Source organism: Fusarium redolens (assembly GCF_020744475.1).
Source record: "Fusarium redolens strain MPI-CAGE-AT-0023 chromosome Unknown BKA55scaffold_21, whole genome shotgun sequence".
Taxonomy (NCBI): Eukaryota; Fungi; Ascomycota; class Sordariomycetes; order Hypocreales; family Nectriaceae; genus Fusarium; species Fusarium redolens.
Genome location: NW_025763684.1, coordinates 691,566 through 712,398, shown reverse-complemented (window position 1 = coordinate 712,398; position 20,833 = coordinate 691,566). Strand labels below are relative to the sequence as shown.

The 20,833-nt window shown below is 49.6% G+C and overlaps 5 protein-coding genes across 5 annotated transcripts; 4 read left to right on the top strand and 1 right to left on the bottom strand.

The window, feature by feature from the left end:
- Positions 1–3,648: 3,648 nt before the first annotated feature.
- On the top strand, positions 3,649–5,176 carry BKA55DRAFT_199377 (uncharacterized protein). Its single transcript, XM_046185106.1, has 2 exons — positions 3,649–3,986; positions 4,132–5,176. Exons 1-2 carry the CDS (start codon positions 3,941–3,943, stop codon positions 4,893–4,895), a joined length of 810 nt encoding a protein of 269 aa, XP_046043504.1. The 5' UTR covers positions 3,649–3,940; the 3' UTR covers positions 4,896–5,176.
- Positions 5,177–7,624: 2,448 nt separating this feature from the next.
- BKA55DRAFT_524944 (uncharacterized protein) lies at positions 7,625–7,894 on the top strand (the record flags this gene model as incomplete). The annotated part of the gene is made up of 1 exon (XM_046188748.1): positions 7,625–7,894. The coding sequence occupies one exon, from the start codon at positions 7,625–7,627 to the stop codon at positions 7,892–7,894; it is 270 nt and encodes an 89-aa protein (XP_046043503.1).
- Positions 7,895–8,555: 661 nt separating this feature from the next.
- On the top strand, positions 8,556–11,711 carry BKA55DRAFT_525266 (uncharacterized protein; the record flags this gene model as incomplete). The annotated part of the gene is made up of 2 exons (XM_046188752.1): positions 8,556–9,877; positions 9,899–11,711. The coding sequence occupies 2 exons, from the start codon at positions 8,556–8,558 to the stop codon at positions 11,709–11,711; spliced, it is 3,135 nt and encodes a 1,044-aa protein (XP_046043502.1).
- A 1,439-nt stretch (positions 11,712–13,150) lies between these two features.
- BKA55DRAFT_199342 (uncharacterized protein) lies at positions 13,151–15,077 on the bottom strand. Its single transcript, XM_046185105.1, has 4 exons — positions 14,587–15,077; positions 14,233–14,520; positions 14,039–14,169; positions 13,151–13,986 (listed from the first exon to the last, which is right to left on the bottom strand). Exons 1-4 carry the CDS (start codon positions 14,864–14,866, stop codon positions 13,405–13,407), a joined length of 1,281 nt encoding a protein of 426 aa, XP_046043501.1. The 5' UTR covers positions 14,867–15,077; the 3' UTR covers positions 13,151–13,404.
- A 1,663-nt stretch (positions 15,078–16,740) lies between these two features.
- BKA55DRAFT_582637 (uncharacterized protein) lies at positions 16,741–18,101 on the top strand. The gene has a single exon (XM_046194133.1). The coding sequence runs from the start codon at positions 16,798–16,800 to the stop codon at positions 18,022–18,024; it is 1,227 nt and encodes a 408-aa protein (XP_046043500.1). The 5' UTR covers positions 16,741–16,797; the 3' UTR covers positions 18,025–18,101.
- The last annotated feature ends 2,732 nt before the right edge of the window (positions 18,102–20,833 follow it).

Here is a 20,833-nt window from a genome sequence, read left to right as displayed (position 1 = left end):
CCGAGGTAGATGGCGAGGCCGTAGAAGGGGGGTTACAGGTGGGCGAGCCGGCGCAGGACTTGGGGATGCGGTAGGTGGCGGGGATGGTCTAGAAGGGGGAGGGGGGGCAATAGTATTCAACATCGATCTACGTGTAGTTCGAGAATCTATAAACACATACGCCTACCCCCAGATATTACCGATACTGACGTATTCGCTGACAACGAAGTTCACTAAGGGTTGTGCGGGAGCATCAAATGTATGGCCAGTCGAGTCTTTAAACATCGTGTCCATGAACCCTTCCATTATATCTTTATCGAAGACAGCGTCGCGGATAGAGCGGTCGCAAGATCCCAGACGTGCAGTATCCTCAAGCATCGTTTCAGCTCGAGGTTGTTAACGTCGTTGGCGGAGGCGATAGATCATCAGGGTCGAAGCAAGGGGCCGCCGATTCCGAGGGCGGCAAACAATCGTCGCGGGATCGCATGTTTTGATCAGAACAGGAGGAAAGGGCTGCGGCTGGAGATAAGTGTCAGCGCTCTGGCATCACGAGAGCGTTCGCGCTTCACGGCAGGAACGATACCGTAAAGAATGGGGGGAACAAAATACTGCGCATTGACGCCGAGACGAATTCAAAGGGTAAAGGCGGTAAGACGCGGTATGGTGTGCTTACAAGGAGTTGCAGTTATGGAGATGAACGGCAGAGAGGCTGTCTGGAGCTGCGCGAGAGGGTCCGTGAAAGAGTCGGGACTCAAAGAGAGGGAGTTTGTTGCAATGAAGCATTGTCGGTTGAAATGCTGAAGAGATTTCGAAGGGACCCTGTGGGGGATTTCGGGGTGCGATGGAAGAGAGACATCACCAAGGTCTGCGACAACAATACTTCGAGGCCTTGCGTCGAAAAGGTTGGAAGAAGGGTCTCTCTACAGGAGGGCCTTGACCAAGAGGGTCTGAGACGAAAGGCCCCCTCGATAACGGCGTCCATTGCCAAAGAAGAGGTTGTACCAAGACAACTTGCGAGATTTTTGGACAGGACAATGGAGATGCAGTTCGAGATGGCACGCACCTCTAGAGCAACAATTCCTCAAATTCTTACTTTAGTAGGACCACACTGACATGCAACCAGGTGGCTGCCGGTCTCGTCTCCTGCCGAAGAAGAGAAACACTGCTGGCAATATTTGAGCAAGACGAAGGTTGAAAAACATCTGAAAATGGTTTTGCGGGGATTGGGACCAGCCCTTCGCCAATGTTGGGTGCTGATCAGGTTAGCAGAAAGCCTGGGGTCCAGGGGTTTACTTGGCCCGAGACAAGCGACGCCCTCTGTTTGATTTTTCACACTTGCGAAAGCCTACCCATTCCATCCGGATGACGGATACTTGGAGCTCTATCCTCAATCTACACGATCTAATTCATTCGCGACATCGACTTCTCTGTCTTACCCATGAATGCAACGAGTTATTGAACCTCAGCGCCCTTTTTTCTTTGTTTCTAGGGGGACCTTTGAGATTATGCCAAGCCCTTGGAGGGAGACTGGATGAGATTATGGAGTCATGAAAGGCTTCACGCAAGGGGAGGGATGGTTCATGCCTAGGATGGGCGTCGAAGGGGGGACGGGGGGTGGCGGAGATGAACGGTAAAGTGGCTGCAGCTTGAGCGGGCCTGCTGAGGGTTACAAATAAGACTTGATGCAGACAGCTCTTTCGGCGATCAGCTGAGGATAATGTGATGAAGATTACACCGACCACACCATCCCTTCCGAGATTGATCGAGAAGACTGGACATCTCAGCTTGAGGAGGAGATTATTCGGGGCTTGATGGTCTCGGGGAGACGTCTCAATGGTATATGAAGACAGGGCGCCACGTAATGTGATGAGCGGACAAAGACATGAATGCGGCCTAGTGAGGAAGTACCGGATGGGGACTAAGAAGAAGATGCAACCCAGGCTCCATCCAGCCCCCTTACGCGTCGAGGTGTCACATCCCAGGTGGAAAGTGGTTCATGTGGATGATGGCTCCATTCAAGGTGGTAGGTATTAATCACGAATTCCGGAGGCTAACAGTTGGGTGGAACTCAATTAAGTCTGAAGCCCTCGAGCAGCCAGGATCCGGGTCGCAAAATCAGCAGATGATATGCACATTCTGCGATCGCAACACCTTGTTGGCCCCTCTCCCTACGTCTTCTTATTCCTCGTGTGCCAGTGCCATCTCAGCTAAGGTTCCGGTTATGGATCGTGACAGACCAGGCATGAATGAGTCGAAGAGCAAAGCATCATAATCGGCAGAAGGGGGCGCCGTAGAACGAAAAAGGTTATACATCGGCACGTATTACGCACATGCAAAATTACCTTTCACCAGGCGCGGGCCATTTGATGTGGGATAGGAACAAAGTACGTCTACTCCAAGATCTTATGCCATGAGACTTTTCTCTAATCATAGACACCAAGCCTCAATTCGATCATGACAGAACCTGGACCGCCTATGGTGAAGCGGAATGAACGTGGTTCAAGGTCGGAACTATCAACAAGTCCATGCAGAGCTTTCATACCGGAGGGCCCAAAGCAAATGATCAGGCGGAGGAGCCGTTGAGGTGCCAACTCTACACTCTAGCGGGTAGACGTATTCTACGCGTTGCCAAGGCACATTAGACGCAAAGGATGCTAGCATGCTTGGTAGTCTGCAAATATCTCAAGTTCCAGGAGACCATCTCTTCCAAGCCATAGCGAGTAATATGTTAGTTAAGTCAGAGCGAGCGACCCCGCAATGTGTTGCCGCAAAGCTTGGACCCCTGAACGGGGACCCACTCCGAGGCCTCTGATAGGACAGAGCTATAGGAAACACCAATAGAGACGCTGGGCTACCCTGTTCCTTGGCTGGTGGATTAGATAAGAAGGTGCGAGCGTCATAGGCCATGTGTCAAAAGACAGGCCTGTGACGGTAGAGGAAGAGAACTCAACAATCAAGCCGAGGGCTTCGACAAGACCATCGTCAAGGATACTCAAAGTAATGGTCCATTCAAGGACCTCGAATTGAGCCCGCCTCAGATTTTTCTACTACGTAGTACAGTAGTAAAGTTAAGGTCCATCCGAGACCGGCCCGGTTAGCGGGGTTCGGCGCGGCAGCCCCACTTCGCCATGTTCATATGCATAACCAACTGTCTCTAAATTTCCCGCTTATGCTTCTTCAAACTCTCTCTACATTTGCTTGTTGGCACGGCTTCTCTAGCATTCGGTTTCGGCGCCGCCAATCCATGCCCAAGTGGCTGACGGCATTATCCCGCCAACGACATTCTGGTTTGACTACCCACCAGTCCTGGAATCCAGTCTTCTCGGTTGGCGTCTACGTTTATGGCGCGTTTGTTCTTCCTGAGCCTCTCGTGTAGTTGCGGATCTTGCGGGTGGACTTTGGTGTGTAGGGAGGTTCTGCCTCGGTCTTCAGCTGTCCGGTTGGCTTCATAGGGTCTGTTGAACAACTTGTGAGCCAGGTCTCTAAAGTTGCCTAGAGCGAATGTGGAAGAATGAAGCTAACTGTAGTGGTGTGAGCGTTAATGACGAATCGTTCTCGCTCACTGCGTGGCGTTCTCCCTCCCTTGTTTTGAGAGAGGTTCCGGCTGTCCTCAAGCTTGATGAAATCTCAATTTCCTGGGGTGCAGGCTCTCACCGAAGCTAGTCTTAACTCCAATCGCCTAAGGTCGCGATGTATGGGCCACGGACACAATGACTGAGATAAGGGCATGGACATGGGGAGGATGAGAGGCTTTTGGAGGTCTCCCTAAAGGTTGAAGACAAGGTTTCCGAGATGTGTCGAATTCACACACTCTCACTCGCACACCTCTCTCGGAGATTTGGAGAGAGGCACACACGCACAGACACTGACCAAGAGACAGGTAAAGAATTGGTGTATTTAACGCCTGGTCCCGCCCCCGACAACCTTTAATAGACCTCCCACCTCATCATACAAAACTACCATGATCCGATCATCATCAGCAGAGCCCGCCAAACCCAAGCGAAAGGGTATGTTGCCTTTTTGCTTTATTTGTCTGTTGGTCTTGTTTCATTGTTCTCATGTCATGGATCTACGGCGCATTATAATCAACAGGAAGAAAGCAAAGCAAAGCAAGACAACCTACCCCTACCATACTGACATAACATTATTCAGGCACCCGAAGTGTTTCTACCCTTACTCCCGCACAACTAGCCCGCAAGAGAGCCAACGATCGCGAGGCCCAGAGGGCGATTCGCGCCCGCACCAAGGAGCATATCGAGCGGTTAGAGCGGGAGTTGGCGGAGCTCAAGAGCAAGCAAAGCCGTGACCAGACCGTCCAAGAGCTATTGCGCCGCAACAAGGCGGTCGAGAAAGAGCTGATGCGACTCAAGGAGATTATGAGGGTGCCAATGACTTCGTCACTTTACTCTGCACCACGTCTAACTCCACAACAGCTCTCATTACCCGACGAGCTCTTAACGTCAACAGTCTACGACGACAATCTCAGCACTGGTAGCGATGCCATTCCTAGCTCTCGTAGATCACCATTCCCTGGCGACTACAACTCCCTCCCCGACTACAGCCAACAATACGTTCTTTTATCCCACAACTGCGAATCCTTGGCGAGCACCGTCTCCTGCACCATCCCCTCCAACGTCTCGAGTCCATCATCATCAGCCGACTATAGCGCTAGCTATATCCCAATCAGCGTGCCCACCTCGATCCTCCCTTCCAACAACACTAGCTCCTCAAGCACAAGCGCCATATGCGACAAGGACGTTGTGAAGATGGAGTATGACGACGTAGACGCCGGGTTCCGTCCCAGTAATCCTTCGCTGCATCCCTGCACTGCCCATTCTCACCCCTACATGTCGCATCGCCAGCAGCAGCAGTCCGCCTGGAATATGTGTCCCGTGTGCTACCCTCAATCACATTAGTTGGTTGATTAAAATTACCCCGGTGGCTCAAAACGGCAGGTACCGCCTCGATGAGCTTCTGGCCGGCTTCGTCCAGAACTGTCACCGGGCCAAGGCGATCCGCCAGATACTGGGGAGCGTGTAACCCCGCTCCCTATGCCCTAATGCTGTAGCGGCACGCGACCGGCTGAAAATCATGAAGTGTGTTGCTCTGAACTATTTTCAAGCTTGAAGTTGCATTAGCAAGAAACTCCGGCTAGCCATGACAGAATTGGCCGAACTTTGACCCCCAGAGATGGTAGGAATAAACCATGTGGGATCGGGATATTCAAACGCACGCTGCAAGTGCAAGGCGCGGGGCTAGTCTGAAAGATAGCATACTGCCGTTGGTCGTGTCGTGGTATTGAGGGGTTAGTTACCGCCGTTTATCGATGAACGGTAATCGCTGGACTGTTGCTGTAGGAGGGTCGGGGGCCCCACGACTCTCGGTTATGAGGCACTTCCAAGCTAGAATCTTTACAATTTTTATAATCTTTCGATAGACGTGGAAGTTGATGCGGCCGCGAGCCCTTGAGCTGCGAAATGGACGCGACCGTTGAGGAGATTCTGGTCCAGGGCGGAGATTCCGTCGCCGCGACGAGTCGGTCCTCGAGACCTACAAAGCCGACGGCGAAATTGCAGAAAAGGCTGCAGGCGGTCGCGAAGAAGACCGAAGCAGCAAAGAACAATGGCTCGGGCGAGCCGGGAGAAGGCGAAAATGCAGGCGGGAATGAGTGTACTGACAGGGCCGTAGAGCAGCGCTCAAGCGTCCCTAAGGACGGTGCGCCCTATCAACTCTTGATGCGTCCCTACCTATTGCCTAAATTTACGTAGCAGCACCTGGCTGTACAAGACAGGTTCATGTCGCACACTTTGCTTTCAATATCTTGAGCAATCTTTACATCCAGGCAATGCGACTTCACTTTGCAATTCCTGTCTATGGTGATTCAATTCAGCATGCAGGTTGGATTTAGAAGGCTATTTGCCGCTTCGGGGTGGGTTAATCAGTTCGATGGCGACTGAATACTGGTATCCAACCAACGTTAGCATACTGGGATCGCAAACTTGTAGAGGGCTCGTGCCTGTACAAAGCAAAGCGCAGCAATTCAAGAGATGGCTTAAATAGGCCCCGTAACATGACAATTATTATTTCAAAGCTTTAATCTGCAATTCTACAAGAGCCTGGGCGCAGTCCCAGAACTGCTTGCCCCTATTCATGATGCTCACACAGGGTGCGATGTCTTTGGAAACGCATTCACACCTGATTCCCCGTTGGCTACGTATTGTCTGGAATGCGACATCTTAGCACGGCCGCAATGGAAGCTTCACGGTCCTCAGATACAACACGGAAACCGCTTCTGGACAATCAGATTGTATGGCCCGATCGGTCGCTACGTGGCGGCAAGTGCGCTTCGCACCCAAGCCTTTGTCCCGCCCGCCCTAACGCAGCGGAATTTTGTGGGTTAGTGGGTGGTCCTATTGTGCAATTCTTCCCGAACAATGCTTCCAGAAGCGACAGATCCGCCCTGATTGACGATTCGTGACTGTATGCTCGATATCGAAACCGGTGCTCACATGACCACACAACAGAGTACCTATTCTATGATTAAACCTCATTGCGTAGCCACGACCGAGAGTCGACATTGTGAAGCCAAAGCTCTCAGTCAGATAGATGAACACACATGACACGCGACGCAGTGGCGCGAGAGGTCCAGAAGCATCTAAGACCTCAACGTATTTGTGGTTTAAAGCCCGTATTAGACGCTTTTCATGCCATTCGTGCATACCATGGGCTACTGAATCGCCTTCTTGCCTCACTGCCCCCCAACTGTCAGCCTACGCTACTGTAGATTACCTGGGAGATGTGATATATCCAAGGAGATTGATGAAGTAGATCGCAAACGTCAGATGATTGGAGATAAGGCGTGGGGTCTCATATCTTTCCTACACGTAATCGAGCACTCTCGAACCACGGTGGGTGTATAGGTGCTAGCAGGACGTTCTTCGTCCACTCGGGTCCTTATAACATAGCCAATGGTCAATGAATGCGTCAGAGAGGAACCAACGCCCGTTGAGTCCCAGCTATTGTTGGAAAGTCCGGAGATCCCCATCCCCTCAGGATTCAGACTAACAGTCTGAAAGTCCTAGATGAAATCATCTAGAGATATGAACCCGAGAAGAACTCTCATCTCAATAATTAACAATCAAGTTCAATCATTATTTTCACTCAGCACTACTGCGCAATATAAACAACAACGTCTCGAGAACTTTACCATCAACCAGATCGTGTCGACAGAAAGGGGGAAATCAGAGCTAGCAATATAGGGTCGAAATAAAAAACGTTCGGGTCAAATTTGTTTGGCGGTTGACCATTCCGAGGGAGAAGGGGTCTTGTTTACAACAAAAGAACACTGCCTTCACTTCTCTAGGCGAAACTTTTACCTTCTCAACGTGAACCATCGCACCCTATGCCAATAGCTTCCCGCACTGGCGCGTGCGGAGGTCTCAAGTGACCCAGGCAGAACGAAACTCATCTAAGACTATATACGTCGTTTCAGTTTTGAAGCTGTCAATCGCGCGTCTTATCCTTCCAGATGAAATTGTACAACCCGTCGTACCTCGGGAAATGTTTCTACACCGATGGAGGAGGCCCAAACTTGGCTGACCAAAGTTGCATAATCCGCCCACGGCAGCATGAACCGAAAATAGCCATGGAAATCATCCGAAATGTCATCCGGATTAGCCCAAGTATCATTAAAAACATCCAAAACGTCTACTTGCACATCCTTTGGCAAGGGAAGATGTCGCACCTCTTCACTGTCGGCGTCACCAAGTCGTATATGATACCGGCCCTCGAAACGCTTTACCACTACATGCCAATCATTGAGTACTCCAAGTTGCCAATCAAGGTTTCTTTCTCGACGCAAATCATCTTCGATATCGTTCCAGGGAATGTCGCGCTTTGGAAGACGGCTGCGTAACGCTAGAAACCGGTTTACGTCATTGTCCTTGTCAAGATCAAAGACTAAAAGATCATTCTGGGTTCCAACCGAGAACCTAGAGATTGGGAGGTTGTATGATTGTTGGAAAATCCGGGAATCCCCTTTATCTTCAGGATTCCGACTGTTAGCCTGAAAGTCCTAGATTTAAAGTTCAAAGTCCTAGATGAAACCATCTAGAGATATAAACCCGAGAAGAACTCTCATCTCAATAATGAACAACCAAGTTTTTACAAAATATATTTTTTTCACCCAGCACTACTGCGCAATATAAACAACAATGATCGGCACACGAGTTGTAGTTATTTGACCCTAATCAAGCATGTAGACTAGAAATGCGCCGCATTTCCACTTCTGCACCAATCAAAATCTCCATATTCTTACCCCAAATTTTCCCCCTAGAAATGCGGCGCATTTCCATCTGGGCCTGTAAACCGAGAACGCGAAATGCGCCGCGTTTCTTCCACGAAGGCCCGTGCCAACCATGTAGACGACCGCGCTCTTGGGCTTCACAGCGTGTAGTAATTTCCGTTGTGTCGATTAGGAGGAAGGGAGCAGCGATCAAGCTCTCTCTTTGTTCTTGGCTAAATGTGACTTCATAGAGGGTATCTGATCCTCTTGGTGCCTTCTCAACTTTACCAATATGACAAGCCTCGCGACATACACGGATGCTATTGTCACATTGCGGCCGAGTCAGCTCCAAAAGCTCGAGAGTCTCGGCTTGTACTACAATTCGCCAGAGCCAGCAATAATTTGTATCGAATGCGGCTTCGCCATTAACCCTACGCGCGCGCCGCGTCACCCGGGCGACAGGCACCATATACCCAAGTCTGCCCGCCGTGGTTTGAAGCCTCTAATCTATTCTCTCAATCTTCCAAACCCAGAGACACTTCCACTGCGACCAAACGGCTCGCCGCCTCACCCAAACCTTACGGTATACAAGGGTTCGGCCTGTAAACATTGTGGTCTTCGCTCTATCAGCGAAAAGGTCTTCCTAGCCCATGTGAAGTCAAAGCACAGCAAAGACATCAAGCTCGCAGCTCGGCAGCAGAAGCGACACTGGCTACATGATCACATCCAGCAAGGCTTGTTATTTCAGAGCTGGTCAGCGAACGACATCCGAAGGTCATGGGTTATCACCGATAACAACCCTGGCCGTGGCTCTCTATCTTGTAGTACTCTCCTGCAAGCTAGTCCCGACGCCGTTAAGCACCTTGTCGAAAAGCTCTTTGCTGATGAGCGTGCAACATTGAAGGAAATACAAGGAGGCCTTACGAGACTATATGACAGTGCAGCACCGGCATGTATCGCCTTACAGACGAATTGGATGCGGCGTACTGGCTGGGAAACGATGTTCAAAGATACACGTCGTGATATCCTTGTTGCGCTTACGGAGTTACCTAATTGCAGGACCGACCAGCCTATGCCCCTGGGTATCCAGGGAGAAGAAGTAATCTATAGCCTGGCGCGAGATGAACGAAGGTTGGCATCGATGATGGTAGCGCTTGATCGCCTCCTCGACCAATGCGGCGAGACCGTCCGGAGAACTGATGTGTGCCTGAGAAGGTGGCTTCGTTCCAGGTTCCCAGACCGCCCCTACAAAGCGCCCTTTGAGCTGGTGGCAAAGTCGTCTTCAGAGAAGCTCTACCGGAAGGAATTGAAGCGTTTTATCTGCTTCTGGCTTCGATTGTCCAGATTGTTGCCGATGACTATGCGGGCAATTTCAGGCCGAGCGATGAACAAACATCAGTTTAGAGCTCTTCGTGAGCTCTGGGTGGATGGCATCTGGCAGTCTGAGGGGCCTGCTGATATGGACCGTACCGATAACCAGGATGGAGGGCAGAGTATGAACGGTGATGAGAGTGGCGATGATGAGGGTGAAGAAGAGGAGAATGATGATGATGATGAAGAGGATGAAGGCGAGGACGAAAGTGAATGTGAGGAGAGTGATGAACAGGACAAATCGTAATACGACAGTCAGAGTAGAGTGGCTATAGAAGCAGGTGATCTCTCTGACGCCGAGTCGACTTCCGCTTGGCCTTTGGACAGCCAGGAGCAACTCTCCCAAGACCCCGCGGCCGACATCTTACTGCGCTTTTGTTACTTTGCTATCACCGAGGACTTTGAAGGTGGGCTCGCGAGCTCGACGATGCTGGTGTACTTCAGTGCTGTACGCGGGCTGTCAACCCCTGACGGCAACGAATACCTCCAGCCTTACCGGTTCACCCCCATCCTAGCGAGACTTATATACTGTTTTCGGTTGGTCTTTCTCGAAGCATTGCTGCCGCGTTTTTCACGTAGCTACGGTGGTATTGCGCGTCCGCCGCGTCACGGGCTGCTGCAAAGGCTCAATGCGGCCCGCCGCGAGTACATGTGTGATGGCACGTTAGCGCCTATGGGCGAGCTCCTGAGTCTTCTGTCTTATGGCAATGCTCTTCGGCGGCCTCAAGGGTCGACTTTCCGATTTCATTGGAGCGATGACGGCGAAGTACTGTCCTGGCATGGCAACCAACAACTTTCGATGGTAGACTTCCGTGGCCTGGCTTGTGAAGTGCTGCGCTCAGTCGCGGCATCCTGCTCACGTTTGATGTATGATTGGGAGCCTGCATATGTCGATCTGTCGCAGATTCTGGATAATTTATCAACAACAACGCCAGGCTATTCCTTCGTTTCTGACACCGCCAATAAGCTGTCAGATGCTCACCTTGAATTACTCCTCAGGGCATGTGTCTCCCCGATTGACGGTCTGCTCCAAGAACAGGGCAAAGACCAGAGTACCTGGGATGTCAAAGCTGCTCAGTCCTACTTGGATGCCCATGATAATTTCCTTAAAGGGCTTATGGTGCTCTCTAATTTCGATGGGGGCCAATGTGCGCGAATTTCGGAGCTTTTGACAATAGAATGCTTCAATACGCCTTCAAGGGAGCGAGGGGTTTGCGTATGGGGTGGGAAAATGTGCTCAATTATCAGGCACCATAAGGCTCGGGTAGCGACTAACAACGAGTTCTACGTCGCACGCTTCTTCTCCCCACCTGTGTCTCGGCTCATTTTTCAGTACCTCGTCTATATACGACCGGTCGCATTAACAATACTGCGCAGATGTTTTCACCGTGAACATACTGATGCACTTCTCTTCTCGCCGCTCTCGCGAGTAGGCCCAAAATCAACACCCTGGACCGCCTCAACGTTTACCAAGGAGCTCCGGCGGCACTGCAACGCCGCTACAGGTATCCCATCTGGCATTGGGGTCCAAATGTATCGTCAAATTTCAATTGCCATTACGGAACGGCATGTTAATGCCGCTGCTGCTCGTTTTAATAGATTTAACGATACCACTAGGACGGCAGGGCATGGTGTGGCTTACGCGTGGCAGAGCGGACACAGACCCATGCAGCGGCATACAACCTACGGCCGTGACGGCGCCTTTCCGACTCATCTTCAACCTGCGCTACTTCGAACCTACGAACAGGCTTCGATAAGCTGGCATTCCTTCTTATGGGAAGAAGGTGACAGATTTAGTTATGTCTCAGCCGAGGCCGAGCATGCCGAGTTGAACAACGTGAGCGCTAGTGACAGCCTAACACCATCTCACAAGCGGCCATTTATATCAGACTCGGCTGAGTCACCCTTTATCAGCAAGAGACAGCGATTAAGACTCGATTTGTTATCTACGAGTGATACTATGGCAGCCGAAGTCATAAATCAGCCTAGCAGCGAAGAATCATTGCCTGTTCGAATCGACGAAGACGCTACTTCGTTTACCTGTGACTCTATTCCGTGTCCATCGCCCGAGAGGTAAAGCGATGGAGTTGACTCCACGAACGATGATACATTTACAATGATCGGGCCATTCGTCCACCTCATTGATTCAAATCTAGTTGTATGCATCGATTGCAAAACAGCTGTCCTAGCCAGACATGTAAAGGCACATCTTGCCGATCCCCTGCACCGTCAGCGTTTTTTTACAATTAAACAACGCCAGGGTATCAGTAACCAGATTCTGGAAATACCGAATATCGTTAAGGACCTTGCCGACTTAGAGCACTGGACATTCCCGCCCCCGGATGCAGATCCAATCCCTTATATCGAGCCGCCGCTGCATGGTGGATTAGGCTGCAATTCTTGTCCATACATTGGGCGAGATCTTCGCCGAATACGAGAGCATTGCCGGACAGAACATGGTCTTCTGACAGAAGGGAGTAATAGAGCAGGTTCAAGTAGGCTAGACCTACAGTCACATCTATGGAGAGATGATGTAACCTATCAGCGTCTGTTTAAGCGTGGCTATAGAAGCTCATGGTTTGAGGTTGGCCGGACAAAGAATTAGGCATTGGAAAATTTCAGATTTTTGCTTTATTAGATAACTATTATCTATGTAGCGCTTATTTGTAGTAGGCTGATAATAGAAATGTTACTTGATCCTAGTTCTTAGAAAAAGCATAATTAAAGTCACACTTCCACTACTCGGGTAGGGCCTTGAGACCGGCCCCCCTTAGCCTGACCCATTCCACCTGTGGTGCCAGAGGGTCAGGCACGGGGGGTACGTTGACTAGGCACAGGGGCGGTTGACTGAGGAAATCTAAGATACCTCTTTTTCTTAGGTCTTTCCTTATTATCAGAAGTATCCTTCATCTCCAAATTTCCCCGCATATATCACGTGACTTTGACATATTAACGGTACTTCTTTTTCCTAGGCCTTGCCTTACTATTAGAGGTATCTTAAATTTCCTCAGTCAACCGAACCTTTTCCTAGTCACCGTACCCGCCGTGCTTGAGGCACGGTCACTGGTGACTGAATGAAAAGCACGGGGGGCCGGTCTCTAGGCCCTACCCGAGTAGTAGTAGTAGTAGTAGTAGTAGTAGTAGTAGTGGTAGTAGTAGTAGTAGCAAGCCAATTAAAGGAGACCAAAAGCACATTCTTAATAAACAACAAACCCTTGATAACGCCTACCTGGGTGACTATCAAAATATAATAACAGTATAGCCTAGCTCAGAGGCAAGGAGCCCAACCAGCTACTAGCACCTTGGCCTCTACCCAGCTCCTGCTTGCCCATTTAAACTCCAATATTATCCATCCTATAAGGTATTGCCTCCTTCTCTTCTGCATTAAATATAATTGAGCCTCGTATGTTAAAGCAAAACAAACGCTTCGTCTTCACGGCTCGCCAGCTGTAAGACCAAACCATCTTTCAGACTCACAACATAGCCATATTCACCTCAAATGCCGCGCCTGGAATGTCCATCATTGGGCAAATCAGCAAGAGAGCGACCTCCAAGTGTCCATAAAAGAAACCTTAAGCATTGTTCGACCCAATAAGTCGTATCGAGTAGGTAGCTGGGTCGGGCTAGCCGTGTTCCCCCTGCAAGTCATCAGGAATACGTTCGGGGACTGGTTGGCTCCTCCAAGCAATGTTGAGCTGTACCGTCCAGACTCAATGAGCCTGCTGACAGGAACAGACTCGGCGCAGTTACGTGGTCGTCATATTGAGTATTCAGTCAATAGTGGAACCGCATAGCAGACAGTGAGCCTTCTCAGTCCAGGTCTTATCGCCACCTGTTACGTTTTCACGCAGGTCGCGAATCTCCCATGCTGTAGGGCCGTCTTGCATCTTGAGAGTGGCCTCGAAAAGTCCCAGATATGGCTTGGAGTCTCCGGTCTTCTTCTTGTGACCCTTCTTGGCTGATCCTTTAGCTGATGCGGTGGCAATAGATCTGGATGGCGTTGGTCTAGGTATTGGAGTTTCTGTCTCACGAGGGGTCTCGCGAGCAGCCTTCTCGACGTGTACATTATCGTTCGTCTCGCCGGAACGGACATCGATCGTTGGCTGGGTCTCCTTCTCCTCGGCGTCAGTGGGCGATAGCGGACGGATCGCTTCCTCAGGCTTCTCTTCCTCAACAACCAATCCCTCGCTTCGATGGGACTTATCTGTTCCCAGTCGTTCGTAGACTTGCATAAGAATGTCGTGGGCCATACATTCGTGATGCATCCACTTCCCGCATTCCCAACTCGTGCATTCTATGAGGGTCTTCTCGGGGTTCGCAGGAGTTTGGCATTTGCACCTGAGTTCAACAGACTTTATTACCATTAGCACTTGCGAAAAAGGAATTAGGTTCTGGGCGACATACCGAAAGTTGCGAGTTACGGCAGTCGTACGCTTGACGCCAATAAAGCGCGTCTTGGATCTCCTCGTCGTCGGACTCTATCCATTGGTTGACGGTAACGGGTCCTGTTACACTGACAACATTAATAATATCCACTAAAAGAGAAAAATCGGTTAGTCGCATTGCAGCATAATATCGGTAAGCATTCTGGAACATACTGTGGTTGGAAGCAATCAGTTCGTCAGCGCCATGGTACGGCTGACGACCTTGAACCGTCTTCTTGCCGTCAAGGGTTCCCTCAGGGAGTTCATCAGGCCAGTACATCCAGTAGACGCGTGCATAGACGTGATGCTGATCGGAAGCACGGATCTCGAGGATGCGCGCGACCCAGCCATCATTACTCTTCTTGGAGATACCCTTGCCATCACCTTGAGCTTTGTGTTGTTCAATGGTCCGCTCGTTGGCGACATGCACGAAGTCTTCGCTAGAATATCTGAAACCATTGTCTGCCAAGAGTTAGCCATGAGCCCCTCACAATTTGTGACGCCGCTGAGATTTCATCGGATACTTACAGACAACGGTTTTATAGCACGCCATTTTTTGCCATTTCTTTCCAGGGCCGACGGTGTAGTATAGATCCATGGTGTTATGCGTTTTGAAGCTGCCCGTTGGGGAGAAGGGAGAGCCTTGAAACCGAACCAGTTTATCGTCATCTTGACCATCGCGCTTCCGCTTCTTGGTCTTGCGAATTTCCTTCTGGGCAGCCGGAGGGCTAGTCGCGTAAGAAATCGTAAAAGGGCACTCATCGCGACTCTCCCCCCCGACAGATCGCGATCTCTTGCGATTGCTCATTGTGGCGTTTTAATACCGTTGGCCCTTGGGTATGACCGCGTTGAGAGTGGAGAGAGGATGGGTTTGCGGAGAAACGATAAGGCGCGCGAAGAAACGGCGAGGGAAGGGGAGAAAAAAATGAAAGAGAATCGCATATACGTGATTTTGCGATGGCGAGATCTGTGCTGAGCTGAGCCCAATTGGTCTCTGGATCGTCGCGTGCGCGATTTCCCTTATGTCATCGACTTGGGCCTCTATGATTGGACGAGAACGGCCCGAGAGTGGAGTGGCTTCTGAAGAAAAGCAGAACTCTCTAAATGTCATAAATATACTTTGATTCATTTTTCATATCCTCATAAACTAGGATATGGTGCTAGATAACTTGATAGATAAGCGGACCGGGTTTTGTTTGTTATTGAATGGGATCGGGCCACCGTTGTAGATTTGATATATGCAAGGCCCGATTTGGCTGACAGTCAGATATGATTTTTCTACTGATGTAATAGAAGGCTCTTCTTTAACATTCACAAAATGGTTGAAGAAGGGTAAGTTGAATGCAGTTCTGCGTGAAAGAGAGTCGAGAAGAATTGAGAGTAAAGTTTCAGAACTGCCTGGGGAGCCCTAGCTCATACGAGTTGGCTAGGTTTGGAAGTGAAACCAGAGCGGCAACCTGAGCCAGTTCTTGTTTGTGGGGCTCTAGGAAGCGGGGCCATTCCGTGACTCGAAGCCACTGGGATTGATGTCTAGGGTCGGAAGATAGAAGCTTTATGTCAAAACCAGTCTGGTTTGATATTGCTGAGTTTTCGTTTTCTTGCTGGGCAAGCTGAAGGTTTATAATGTCCTCGAGTCCAGTTTAAGCAAACGCAGGGCTGATATTGGTCGCGTTACTTCCTGCATCAGATCCAGATGGGCTTTCCTCCATGTCCTCGTGAACTTTGCGGGCCTCGACGATGAAGTACCTACATCGTGAACCGTGAAAAAGGGTTTGACAAGAGACTGGAGTCCGGACTAGACCAGCCTGGGCCAAACCCTTGATCCCTCCAACCTCTCCCCTTCGTCGGCGCCCCGGTTGGCGCAATGGTTGCTTATGGACCTTTTTGAGATGATCCTCTATTGCTGTGCGACCTCGGCAGACATACCGGTCTCGATCGACTTGACAAAGTAGACAGTAAATTCCATCGTGGAAAACACTAAGGAACTGAATCGGATGGGCGATCGGCAGCGGTCGCACCCTAATACTACAGTCCAAAATCAATTGTACAACAATTGATTTAATTTACCCCACTTTACAGGGGGTTGACTTGATTTTTGACAAGGGGTAGACTTGAATTTCGAAAAATGGACTAGCGTTGGGGTAAACTCGATTTTGACAGGGGTTGACTTGGATTTCTGATTGGTTCTTGCTTACACGTTCAGGCAAGACAACACTTTAACAGCAGCGCGTCGAGCTTTGAATCCTATTTATCAACGTCTATCACAATGAATGTGAGATCTAACCAACAATCTATTATTTTTTAGCTTGTTTCAAGAATATCCGTCAGACCATGGCACTCAAGCCTACGACGGAGCTCGGTCCTTCTAACCCTACTCTTCTATTCCTAATTGTCGCGTACCCCTGTCCACTGCTCAAGTACCTGTCTATCTCCGGTTTATTCCCCCTCAATCCATACTGTGGCGATTGATTTGTCCCATTTCGATCGACGATCTGCACGCGCGTCATATGCGTGTATACGCGTACTTTAGCTTTCATACTTTATAAACCCTCTTTACTGTAATTTCAGTCCGAGGTTTCTTTCCAACGATCTACATCATTATCGATCCTCCCACTTTCACCTGAAAGAGGACTCTGAATAACATACCCCCAGCAAAATGTAAGCCAAAGTGGTGATCTCGTCATTTCATTGGTCGACTTTGCTTTTTTTTTCCCCATCAGAGAGTTTCAACTTCAAGCTATGCAATGCCCTATACGCGGCGACGCGCGTATGTCGTGTACCCTGGCTATCGACCTGCGGAGGCATATGAGCCCAACGAGTTACAAATCTTCATTGCCATCATCTCTTTGGAAATACCAATCACGACGTCAGAACAATCACATCATGAAGAGACCATTCGAAAGCACTCAGACTGACTATGTTGCGGCCACTGGCACAAGCGAGACGACCCCATGGCTGCAGCACACACGCTGGGCTAAGCTATTCCGGAATAGATCACTCGAAATCATTGCCGCCACGGCGAAGCTACCGGCCTCGCAATGGAGTAGAAGATACCTACTTGGTCAATGGCAAGGACTTTATATCTGGAGCTCTGCCGAAACTGAAGCCCAGTTGCAGGTTATCCTTCGCGGGCTAGACTTGATGTTCGACAGGGCAAGAGCTACGCTTGATCGCACGCCATATATCTCGCGCTGTTGGCTAAATACATATGCTAAAGATGCTTTTTGGCCGCATGGATTTCGAGTCATACCAAGCTTTAAGAAGTATCTGGCAATATGGAAAAGATTCATCTGCTTCGTATTTCGCGCTCTGCAATACCCGTCTCGGCAGCGTAAGGAGGTATATAACTTGCGTTTGGGATCCAATGAGATTAATATGATGCAGCATATATTATATCTGGTCGGTCAACTGCAACTAGGAGAGGATGGCAACGTCAGCGACAGCTCAGACAGTGAGGGTGACGAATCTTATGGCCAAGACTGGCACGACGACTGCGAAATTCCTTCAGAGCTTGAAAATTCAGTTACCGACCAAGACTTTGACACAAGTACAGACGAGGATGAGGAAGTAGGTAGAGATCAAACATCAGACTCCGAAGGATCTGGCTTCTCTCTTCCGAATGGTAACTGGCTGCGGCTGTCTGAGGCTTTATTCCAATTATCAATGATGTTTTGGACATATCAAGATCCCGCTGGAAACCTGTCATCTTCGACCATCGTCCACTTCACTGCTGTCATGGGCATTCGACAACAATCCCTTGCCTTCCACTCGGCCCATAATTCTACAAGTGAGCTAGCAGGATTGATCTGGATCGGCCGATTATTGTTCCTCGAGTATGCCTTGCCGGTCTATAGCTATTCTACTCTGGTTTACGAATGGCCTCGTCGAGATCATTATCCATCGCAGCCTGACCGCTTGGATGCGATTCGCAAGAAGTACTTGATTCGAGGCTGCTATACCCAGTGATCGGAATGGTCTGGTCTGACTTGGTCTTGGTCTGGTCTAGACCGCCAAGACTTGGTCTGGTCTGAGGATTTCTCAAGACCATGGTCGGACCGGTCTTAATGGTCTGGACCGGTCTGGCTATAAATAGATCGGGGTGGCTGAATCTTAGACTAATGCAGTTAGAACATTGAGTACGGAATGAAATTATGAGCCCCTGAGAACAGCTTGAGTTTTCCACTCACATAAAACAATCAAGTCCATAACAACCTGCTTGTATGCTATTGTTATGGAGTCATCAGCTCCACCCTTACCGTCTCCATTGACTATAATGGTACCAAATTCAACGTCTCTTACACCATCTCCTGTCCCTACGTCGTCACCCACCCCTACTCTATCACCAGCCCCTATTCGATATCACGAACCTCCGGATGAGTTCGTACAGGACCGTATCACCTACGTGAAACGCGCGACAATTACAAAGAAGGGATTTCGTCTAGGTTCATCACACATCTGGAAGTATGGCCTCCAATACATTCGAGGTAGCGATAAGAAAGAGGTGTATTACTGTCACGAGTGCACGGCTGGAAAGAACAAGCAAGAATTGTTCGTTATCAATGGCACTTCTAAGGTCAGAAATCACCTAGAACAAAAGCACCAGATTGATCCCCAGAGTGGTATCAAGAAACATAGTTCGACACGGAAGTCTGTACTAGATCAGCAGAAGAGCGCGGCTGCTACTAATACCTTCTTCTGGAAAGACTCAATGGAGAAGTTCAAAGAGCTTCTAATTCGTTGGATTGTGTACTGTCATATTGCTTTCTTTCAACTAGAAAATCGGTATTTCCGAGAACTACTCTTCTTTTGAATCCGGCACTTCTCAACCACCTTCCAAAGGCAGCGAAAACTATTCGAAGTTGGGTTATTGACGCCTTTCTGTCGAAGAAGCAACGGCTCAGAGAGGACCCCCAGCGCTCGCGGAGTAGAATCTCCATCTCCTTTGATCTCTGGACCTCGCCAAACCCTTACGCTATTCTAGGTGTCATCGCCATGTGGATTGACACTACTGGCAAGCGACGAACTACCGTTTTGGGTATACGACGTGTGTACGGCGAACACACTGGCGAGAATCTTGGATCAGTTGTTCTTGAATTGCTAAAAGAATATGATATTGGCGGAGATGAGATTGGATATTTCATGCTGGATAATGCCTCGTCAAATGATACCGCTGTTGGATTCATACTCAAGGAGCTCTGCCCATGGATGGACTCGAAACAACGTCGCCATCGCCGACTTCGCTGCTTGGGCCACATTGTCAACCTCTGCTGCCAGGCGTTTCTCATGGGTCGGAACTGTGAGAAGTATCTAGCAAAGCTTGAAAAGCACTATCAACGCGGAGACTATGTGAAGGTGGAAGAGCTCTGGAAAAAATTTGGATGTTTAGGTCGGCTTCACAACCTCGTACGATACATTAGGCTTACTCCACAACGCCGTGAGGAGTTTGCTGCAATCATTATCGGCGGAGATCTCTCTGAATTCGACGGGCTCGAGCTTATCCAGAACAACTCGACACGCTGGAATTCATGGTTTCATTCAATTACACGGGCATTGAATGTTCGGGAACGCTTAGAGATCTTCTCAGCTCGCCATGTACCTGGGAAAGGCTCTCAAGGGATTGCGAACTTTAAACTTGATGGACAGCACTGGTTCGAGCTTGAAAAGATTGAACTCGCTCTAAAAGACTTCTACGCTGCAACTTTGCTTTCTGAAGGTAAGAAGACGTCACTTGCTGACTGGTTTTCAACTTTGGACTGCCTTCTTCGAGAGGTAAGCGAGACGAAGGATCACTACCACGACATCCACACTGAGGACGATAATAACTTTACATGGAAGTACCTTCAAAGCTGCGCAGATGCCGCGTGGTCAAAATGCGCCGAGTACTACAACAACCAGCAGCTAAATTGGCAGAATCGATTCCCTGAAGATACTGACCTTCCACCGGCATACTATGCGGCTCAAATCCTCGATCCATATCGCAAGTGGGCGTGGTTCAGGCAAGAGTGGGTTCTTCACGGCGACGAAGAGAAGAAGAGGTGGTTTGATAACGCACAATCAGCGGTGAAGCATCTCTGGGAGACAGAGTATAAGGGAAGACACCCTGTTGAGATGCTGCCACCACCGGCCAGGAAGGAGAGAGCTCCTGGCCCAGCATTTGATCGCCAGCGGGAACATAAGCGTATTCGAACAGACGCTCCGGTCTCCACAACAGATTTGTATGAACAATATATTTCTACCGACAGGCTCCATGACGACGAGGCAGGTTACGATGACGCCATTGCGTACTGGCTATCTCGTTATGACTCCCAGAGAGATCTCGCTCGCTTCGCTCTGGATCTGTTTGCGATCTCACCCATGTCAGATGAGTGCGAACGCCTTTTTAGTAGCGCAAAGCTTACTATAGTTGATCGCCGTGGTAGGCTGAAAGCAGATATCATAGAAGCTTGTGAGTGTCTCCGGGCTTGGTATGGAAAGCCCCAGGTTGAGGATGACAGTGATAGCGAGGATAGTGAGAATGATAATGAATGGGTTGATAGCTATTCGTAAAACACATTTCCTTTCTTCCTTCCACTACTTCAACTGTCACGGGGCCAGAGGCTTTGCAGCAAGCATAGCGTGTATTGACGAAGAGGTCGGCTCAGGGAGCAGAAAACGTTCTGCCCTTGAGCGACAATACCGTATTTATCCGAGCGTCCACGTGACCTGTCAGGTGGAACCCTGACAGCCTCATTCTTGGCGGTCTTGTTGGTCTAACCGGTCTACCAGACCGGTTATT

What these genes read in the sequence shown, in the direction of transcription:
- BKA55DRAFT_199377 (XM_046185106.1), top strand. Translation starts at nt 3,941, where the DNA reads ATGATCCGATCATCATCAGCAGAGCCCGCCAAACCCAAGCGAAAGG. An exon ending in CGCCAAACCCAAGCGAAAGG is followed by an intron (nt 3,987 to 4,131) that starts GTATGTTGCCTT and finishes AACATTATTCAG; the next exon opens with GCACCCGAAGTGTTTCTACC.
- BKA55DRAFT_199342 (XM_046185105.1), bottom strand. Translation starts at nt 14,866, where the DNA reads ATGAGCAATCGCAAGAGATCGCGATCTGTCGGGGGGGAGAGTCGCGAT. An exon ending in GTGCTATAAAACCGTTGTCT is followed by an intron (nt 14,521 to 14,586) that starts GTAAGTATCCGA and finishes AACTCTTGGCAG; the next exon opens with ACAATGGTTTCAGATATTCT. An exon ending in GCCGTAACTCGCAACTTTCG is followed by an intron (nt 13,987 to 14,038) that starts GTATGTCGCCCA and finishes ATGGTAATAAAG; the next exon opens with TCTGTTGAACTCAGGTGCAA.
- BKA55DRAFT_582637 (XM_046194133.1), top strand. Translation starts at nt 16,798, where the DNA reads ATGCAATGCCCTATACGCGGCGACGCGCGTATGTCGTGTACCCTGGCT.